General features: G+C 45.4%; 1 protein-coding gene across 1 annotated transcript in view; it reads right to left on the bottom strand.

The window, feature by feature from the left end:
• Positions 1–1,565: 1,565 nt before the first annotated feature.
• LOC8023169 (small G protein signaling modulator 3 homolog) overlaps positions 1,566–8,778 on the bottom strand; it is a gene marked incomplete at its 5' end in the record, with an annotated part of 33,312 nt that continues 26,099 nt past the window's right edge. Inside the window, 2 exon segments of the mRNA XM_042286127.1 lie at positions 1,566–5,897; positions 6,943–7,065. Coding sequence (XP_042142061.1) covers positions 5,765–5,897; positions 6,943–7,065 — 256 coding nt within the window.

Below are 8,778 nucleotides of genomic sequence, written 5' to 3'. Positions count from 1 at the left end.
ATTTTTTCGCTAAATTTAGTGGGGAAATTTTTCCGCTAGATTTAGCGGGGAAATTTTTCCGCTAGATTCAGCGGGGAAAGTTTTCCGCTAGATTCAGCGGGGAAATATTTCCGCTAGATTTAGCGGGGAAATTTTTCCGCTAGATCTAGCGGGGAAATTTTTTCGCTAAATTTAGTCCGCTAGATTCAGCGGAGAAATTTACCCATAATGCACCACGCGATTACGGCGACAGTGACGCCGCTCAAGCCGGAAACAGGCGCCTAAGAGCTGCGCTCTAAAAAAATTAAAAGAAAAAATTGCATGGCAAGAACGGCAAATAAAAACTCCTCCGCACGATTCCCCACGCACGCCAAGCGCATTAAAGCACATGGCGAACATTACCCTCGGCAATGACGAATAGCAGGTCAGCACTGAAGTGTAAAGCCTTGCAGATACTCCCCCAACCCCCAAATAATAGACATCCCAGCACCGCCCCCTTCGAAAAAAATTTCTGCCTACGTCGACTCTGCTACGAGCTTTGGAACTAAAGTTTCTATACTCGCAAGCACCTGCAGTGAAGACAAAGGCATGGGCATGAGGGTTTAGAAAGTGCCTCTTACGCACGCGTCTTCGTACAAACAAGCATACTGCTGAGCTAGGGTTACGTGCCTATCCTTCCGTCTTTACTGCAGACATCTGCGAGATCTAGTTAAGATGCTACTCGCTGACGTGGTCAGGGAGAAAATACAGGGGATGCCCACAAGAATTGACTTTACACAAAACTGCTATGCTTTCGCAGTCAAGTTTGCGAAAGAGCTCACTTTGCACAGAGAATTACTGGGTGCTACTAGGCGCAAAGTGAAACTAGCGTTTGTTACGACGAACATTCTTAAACAAATTGGAAGTGCTCGGATAGCAAGCGCAGGGTGAACTGTAGCCTCGTTCAATAAAAGGTGCCACGTGCCCACCATTATTCCATTACCACGGCTGTTGTAGCCACCGCACACGCATGAAGAGATGCAGGACATTGGGGCTCGACATGTGCCACCTGGACAGTGTAGATTGAAACCATTTTCTCGTGAACTTTGTTGGAATCGAGCTTCGTACAAGCTAGGTGTTTTTACCCTGCATCTTGAAAATATTATTTAACCTCTGGTGGTCAATCGGGTAAGTGAGAGAAACGTCCATTATTTTCCCCATTTCCCAAAGTGAAAGTACTTGCACACCATAGTACCGGGTGAACGCAATGGAACATTGCCTTTTTGAAGAAACCCTTTAAATCATTTTTTTTAACGAATTGCACCACAATTTATTAGAAAGGTGCCAATTAGTTGTGCATCTTGTTATATATAAAAAAAAAAAAACGAGGCACAAGGTTTGCATTTTTTTCCAGTAAGTTTCTGTACATGTGTACACCATTTCCCATGGCCACGCTTCCCACTGTTGCCATATTTGGGGGGCACAACCAACATTGTCAGCACCCATCTTTGAGCGTATTTCGCCTTTTTTGACGATTATCCATTTGTACTTTGCAAACAACCCATCAGACGGAAAGGTGCGAAGCAAATGAGAACTCACATTTTTTGTTCCTTTGGGGTGAAATAAACTCTTTATTGGGGTGAACTCAAATGCACTTGCAACGAAGGAAGACAGGTATTTGACAAGAGGACCCAAAGTGCACGCGGGGATCGGTTAGGTCAACGGAGTTTGCGCAACATCTCCAAAAATATACTCTCTCGATGTTGGCGCGCATGCGATGCAAAAAATACCCTCTTCGTAATGCGCTATCTTGCACGTCTTCTACCTTATATGAGTACACACAATGAATACGAGCTGCACAGTCCTGCCACGCTTGAACTAGTTTCAATGACTTGCGTGACAGTCTGCAATGCCTGGAATATGACAATTATTTGGCAACCAATCGTAATTGGCCGCGGATTTAACAAATCTGAAGGTCCTTTAATGTTATTGTATTTGAGCCTGTTGCAACATATGATCCGCAGGTGAAGCTTTGTGTACTCCTCGCTCGCCAGATAATGAAGTGTCATCAAAGGCAGAAAGCTTGTGCCAGAGGCAGAGCTCCTACTGCAAATCTTGTGTTGTAACAAACTACTGTAGCTCTCTCAGTTCTCACAACTTGTAACAACTGCATAAAGATTTTATTTCTCCCATATTTTCTTTTTTATTTCATGTTTGCGTGTGTATGAAGAGGATAATTTGCAAACCGGCACTAGAGGCAAAGATGAATCTGTAGTGCCAACATCCGCTTTACGTCGTCTGCTCGCAAGGAACCAAGCGTTCTGCGTTTGGTTGCCACCTGCTAGTCGCCCGACTGTCTTTTTAAAGCTACGGTTTATCCCTTAAATACTTAATTACCTATTTAAATAAACAAGCTCGTAGCTTATCGTTTTCTGGCAATGACTGGTGGTTTCCCAGTCAGGTGACGCCGGGTGAACTGTGCAATGGAACAAAATGGCAGCTGCCAAACGGCAGTTTTTTCTTGGCATTGGTATCACAATGGAAGTCTGAACACAATTCACTCCAGAGGAATGCATATCCCTGGAATGATATGGCAGAATGAAATGAATGAAACAACTATGTGAAGGCATTAAACAAAAAAAAAAAAAAGGATTGCTTTAAAAATAATAAAAACAGTGCTCAAACAGTGGCCATTTTGAAGTGAACCATAGTGAAAACTTTGCAAAGACAACCCACGCCACGAAAATGTCCGTCAAAGAGAGAAAAACAAATGGGCAATACAGTGTCATTCTCTCAGTGATCTTCCTCAACTCCTTCTTGAACATGCACCGTAAAAAAAAAAATTGAAACCCAACATGAACATTGCACTTCATACGTCAACACAAACCAGGAACATTCATACGGGATTTGACTAGCGAACGAGTTGACTAAGGTGTCAACCAAATGATAGATGAAAGCACGTCTGCCGGATGATCTTGAAATGTCGAATCTAGAGTCGCGAGCTCGGCTCAAGGGTATCGCCAACTTTTCCCTAATGTCTAACATTGCCGCAGCGGTCGTCAGTTTATTTGCATTGACTGGTCAACTCGTGGATACCGCCATTCTGATGCTTAGAGATTCATATATGTTGGCGAGGGGCACAGTTCCGAAATCCGGGGGAATCCGGCATTGTTGCTTTGGTCTCTTTGTTGCCTCGACCACAGTGTGGATCCAATGGTGCAGTGTCTTTCTGAAGGGAGGACATAAATCGGTTTCTCTAAGTATGCCTGTAGGTGATTCATCTACCATCTGAAAGCATAAAAACATAAACTTGCTTAAATAAAGAACAGAAAAACATTTTTTTTTTTTCATATGGAATTGCATGCAGCTAAGCCTTTTTATTGCAAGGTCGTCAAATGGCATTTTGGGCCAATGTGGCGTTTAGTATTGCGACACAAAAACAGGTGGAAGGAGACGGAACAAAACTTTGCTTAAATTTTATTTCCTTCATTTTGCCAAAATAAATGCCAGCGGTTCATTGTTTTGTTCGTTGGTTTTATGCACTTAGCCTACCGTAAAATCCCGAGAAATAGCCCACCTAAAATCGAGAGAAAATCGGGTGAAAATATGTGGTGAGCTAACTTTCGGTGCACAATCAAGAAAAGTTGAAACCATTATATTTTTAGGTCATGCTTCCCTTCCAAGCTTGTTATTGTGGCAAGGGGCAACGAAGCAAAGATGACTGCTTCCCAATCATCAATGATCGGGTATATTCCGCCGTAGCTAACCAGCCGCATTTACGCGCCGAGGCCATCATGGATCCCAGCACTACGTACTATTACTAGAAGTGGGCTATCTTTCGGTGTTAAAAAAAATATATAAAATCAAGCAAAATGTAGGGGTGGGCCACCTTTCGGGAATGGGCCATCTCTCAAGGATATTATGGTATATGATAAAAGATGAGTTTTTAGTAAATTTTTACACTGGTAAACTCATCCTTCCATATTTTCACAAAAAAGATAACCATCTAATTACAGCTCTGTGCTAAATTGCGTCGCAATCTGTGAAGAAACCGATTTATGCAGTTGCTCCGAAGAGTCGACATTGCATTGGGTCTATGCAATACGAGGAAAGAAAGAAAACTCGTGTCCCACGTTAGCCGATGACCAGAATGACCAAAGCGACGTCACTCTTGAGCTTAGCTTACTTCGCGACTCTAGCCTAGACTAGCGGCCAAACTGGCACAGACACACTTCCGTAAATTCGGCCTGCAAAACGGCACAAAAGGAATGTCCTGTAGGAATGTCGGCAGATCGCAAAAAAGACAGCACCAGTTTCCCACATTCCCTCCATCACAACATCTACAGATCTGGGGATGCTTCATGACTGGAGCCGAGCACGACTCGGCATATTTGCGCCTTTCTCGCAATGTGATGACCAGTTTTCAGTTTTCCACAGTACTTTGGGGTGGCTGGCTTTGCCTCGTGATAGGGTTGCACTGTGGGAAAACCGACCTGCCAGCACCCTGCGCAGCTTTGCTCGGGGGCAAATTTGTGTGGTAATCAAGTCGAAGTTAGGGGCACAGGTGCGACCTTGAGCGCCGATCAAAGCTGTCGGCGTGCACTCTTCGCTTCTCTCAAAACACCACAGAACGTTATTCCCAGGTACAGCATGCACTTGCGAAACAACCGGCCTACATAAACGGCTCACTCCTCCGCCCGACCCACAGTCGCCTCGTGACCAGCGTGGTCCCGAGACGTCGGGGAATTTTGTTTTTATTAAACTTTGGTTAGAGTTTTGAATTTCAGTCAGTCTGAAGCATAGAGCGGTCTTTTTTTGCTCTCCAAAAGGCATCTGTTACAACTAGAACACAGTCCAAAGAATTTTCAGTGTCCATATGTGTGGCTAAAATCTGTAACTGTGTTTTCATTAATTTCGAAAACAAATCTGACATTATGATTGGTAGAGCGAAACGTTTCCTTACTGCGTATCTCGCGAGGGCACATACCCGCCTCGTTTTGTATTAGTGACAGCGTTGCAAATTGTAAAAACCATGTAAGGAATCGCTCAACGGGTCCAGAAAGAAACGTTGATATCTCCCAAGTTTGGGTAAATGGGTCCCAACTCAATTTTAGCCTATTTTTCGCTTTCGCTAGCAGCGGAAGTTTATACCAAAGTTCTTCGCATGTAACGGTAGCGGTGTGTGGCCGAGTTAGAACCCCTATGATCATCGCGCATAAATTTGTTTTTGGTAAAGTCATAAAGAGCAGAGTTGGTGTACCAACTTAGACACTGGCAAAGACAGCAACGAATAATTTCAACGTAACTTCACCTTCCGAGGCGAGGTCACCTTGTTGGCAAACTTGTCCCACAGAGCCAAAAAAAAAGAAAAGAAGATGAAGCTATCAAACAAAACTCTGCATTTCTGTTTCCGTTGCATCTCGGAAGACTTGGTCGATGGCAAACTCAACTGCATCTTTCCAATAGAAATAAATATATCTATCAAGATGGACTTTTACGAGAATCAAACAGTGTCGAGCCTTTAGCCGCCCGGCAATGCCACGCACGACTGGGTGTAGCAAGATGGCCACCAAGACGCACAAGGTCGACAGTCTGTTAAACGCATCCCACGGAAACGGGGAAAAAAAAATCGCCGTTCTTTCCGTCGCATTCTAAGAGAGCTAGCCAGAGGTAAACTTATCTTTTTGACGGGAACAATTGCACCCGTCGAGACGGACTCTTACGCGGATCGAACGGCAACGCCCGGGTATCGTGAGATGGCTGCCGAGACGGGGAAAACGGCCGGAGGTAGGACGGGGTCGCCACGTCAGAGGTCCCAGGAGAAGAGGTGGTGCTTGACCAGCATGTCCCGGACTCCCTCGCGAAGCGGCTGGGAGGGTTCCCGCTTGACCGGCAGCTCCCAGTTGGGGTTCAGGTTGAAGGCAAACTGCGACAACAGTCTGGAAGGGGAAGAGATGGATCACTTGGACGTCCTTCAAACCGATCAATCAAACTTGCAATAATGAAAAAAAAAAAGAGAAGAAAGTCATCTGGTTTAGACACGTTTTAAAATGCAATGACTGTGCGACAGCATTAATACGCAGTCCCTGTTCCTACGCAACAGAGGGGGGAGATGCATAGTAGGGTAGGATTTGCTTATCGTAATTTATGTCATGGTCAAATTTGTGTCAAGGATGTAAAGGCGGCAGGAAGTCGGCCCCCTGCGAAATATTGCGACAGCAATCTTCACGCCGTCCTTGACGTCATCCCACATATCGTCCTTGAGGTCGTCCTAGAGGTTGTCTTTGTTGTCGTCCTCAATGTGTGTATGGCATATTACAACCACTTCATCACCGTACCATTTCCTTTCCGAACTGTTTTCACTAATGATGCTTCTGTAAAGCTACTGCATTTCATCGCATTTGGTGGAATGAATGTGTGTGTCATTTTACAGCGGAGCTGTTAAGGGCTAGTTTCCCCAGTTTCGTGTCAGTCACCAAATAAATCTCGACACAAAACTCTAGACAGCTACCGCCATCTATGAGCGACGGTGGCAAGCCGGTTGTCTGGTTGCCGCCGTTGCTCATAGATGGCGGCAACCTTTCCAGCCTTTCCACTCTGGTTTTTACCAGAGTGGAATGGCTGAACTTCTCTAGGTGCCATCCTAGAAGTCATCCTAGAAGTCGTCCATGAGATCGTCCTAGACGTCGTCCTTAAGGTCGTCCGAAAGGTTGTCCTGGAAGTCGTCCTAGACGTCGTCCTCGAGGTCGTCCTAGAAGTTGTCCTTGAGGTTGTCTTAGACGTCATCTTCTAGGTGTCGTCCTTGAGGTCGTCCCACCATAGTACAGCTTCGCTGGTCTTCCTTCTTCACCAGGGTGGAAAGGCTGAAGGATTTTTTTTTCCCCTTCTCGGCGATTTTTTAAAACTCTCCCGTGCTTTACGCCGCTCCTTTCTTTTAGCCGGTGAAATTAATCGTGTCAATCGAGGATTGTAAGCCGCACTCACCTGAGTTCGCACTTGATCTGCACCCAGCCGGGGCTGTTGACAAACGACCATGGGTGGTACCACTTCTGAACCACCGCCAGGCTCGAGCAGAGCACCTCGAACCACAGGTGCAGCACTTGCTCACTGGAGAAAAAAAAACAAATAAACAAAACACAACGAAGTTTGTCGCATATATCTAGACCCGTCTATGCTCCATCTCGGACTAAAACAACAGACGACATAAGTTGCGGCGAGCCAACCGGTTGCCTGGGCGAGAGACGTGACGGTTTTTCGCCGGCACGCACTCTGGCGGTGCACTGTCACGTGTCTCGTTCGGACACCACATTTGGCTCGCCGAGGCCGTTGTTTCTAACGCTTGCCAACTCACTCCTACAAAGAGCATGTATGTACTCGCAACCGGCCATCACAGCAAATCTTGCTACTCTTTCGTGATGTCACTGAGAAGATGTAAGTGTGCACTTCAAGTAAGCCTACAATTGAAAGTTGCAACTTTTGCAGTGTAATGCCCCGCCTGTCCACTTCTTTATTTTTTCTACGGACACCATATTCTTTGGATTGTGTATCTATCTATCGGTGAGATGAGTATCGAGATGGCATTTTTTTTCTGATGTTCATAACTCCCCCAGGTTTCAAAAGAGGCTTATTGCATAAAGCTCAAAGAGTGAGGAAGAGAGATGTGCATGACAGGCACACTCTACTCTGACATCCTAATTTATTCAAATAAAAAAAAAAACACACAAAATGCGGGAGCACATAGATGGATCTATGGTCACCTTTAAGCAATTTTTTAACACCACCAAGTTGAGGTTTCGCAATTCTCTTATAGACCATATTCCAGTACCGTAAAACCCCATACGATCGCCCGCCCACGAGAGATCACCCATTCTTTTTTTCGGCTGAATATCCATAAGACAAAACTTCAGAAACATTGCTCACCCCCCAATTCCCATCGAATATGTCCGACAAGAAATACATTAACCACGCAATCTGTGGTACTGGTACATGTGACAAGCGGGTTCATAGTGGGTTCCCACGTGTCTATTGCACCATAAAGCGCAAATCTGTTGCGCCTGCAATCTGCAGTATCTGTTCCAGTGACATGGAAGTTTGCAGTGATTTCCGCGTGTTTATCGCATAGCGGAACGCAAATTCGCCATGACCGCGATCTGTGGTATCGGTTCCCGTTTCATCTGGTATGTGGAGGGTGCCCCAATGTTTATCACTAATGTTTTGTGAAAGTTTGCTGTCGCGTCTTAAAGGGGCACTGACACATCAAAATCATAATTTTTTTTATTATCCGAAACGATTGAAAACGATGCCGGGACATTACCCTCAAAATTTGAAATTTGGGAATTCAGTATTTGTGAAGTAAAAAAACAATTTCCAAATGCCGAATTCGAAGTTCCCGCGCGATCGGCACCGGTGCCTTGACGTCAAAAATTGCGGAGACCTGAGAGTCGACTTCCTTTCACCACTCCCGGCTGTTGCCATGGCGACCCAAAGCGAGGAGGAAAGGAGCGAGCGGCGGCGTTGAGGCGGACCGGTTTTGAGCGGTGTCGCCTGTTTTCCGTTGGAGGATACAAATCCAGGAGACGGCACCACAACGAACTCCCGATTTTTGGTATTTCAAAAAGAAGGGCCGTAGTGCGTTCGCAATTGCATTAAAAAACATGTTTTAGGATTGCCGTAATTAAATGTTATAGAGATGTCGCCTACAAAGCTTCTAAATTTCCTGATTTTTGACGTCACCGATCAAAAGAAGCGAGGAGGCGAGAGGCGGGAAAATCAAACGCCAAAAATAAAAAGGCGCGCGCGCGCGGGAAAATTTTTTTTCGC

The sequence above is a fragment of the Ixodes scapularis genome, unplaced genomic scaffold (genome assembly GCF_016920785.2).
Source record: "Ixodes scapularis isolate PalLabHiFi unplaced genomic scaffold, ASM1692078v2 PGA_scaffold6__148_contigs__length_123643588, whole genome shotgun sequence".
Classification (NCBI taxonomy): domain Eukaryota; kingdom Metazoa; phylum Arthropoda; class Arachnida; order Ixodida; family Ixodidae; genus Ixodes; species Ixodes scapularis.
The sequence above is the reverse complement of the archived record's forward strand: the minus strand, read 5'-3'. Positions and strand labels throughout refer to the sequence as shown.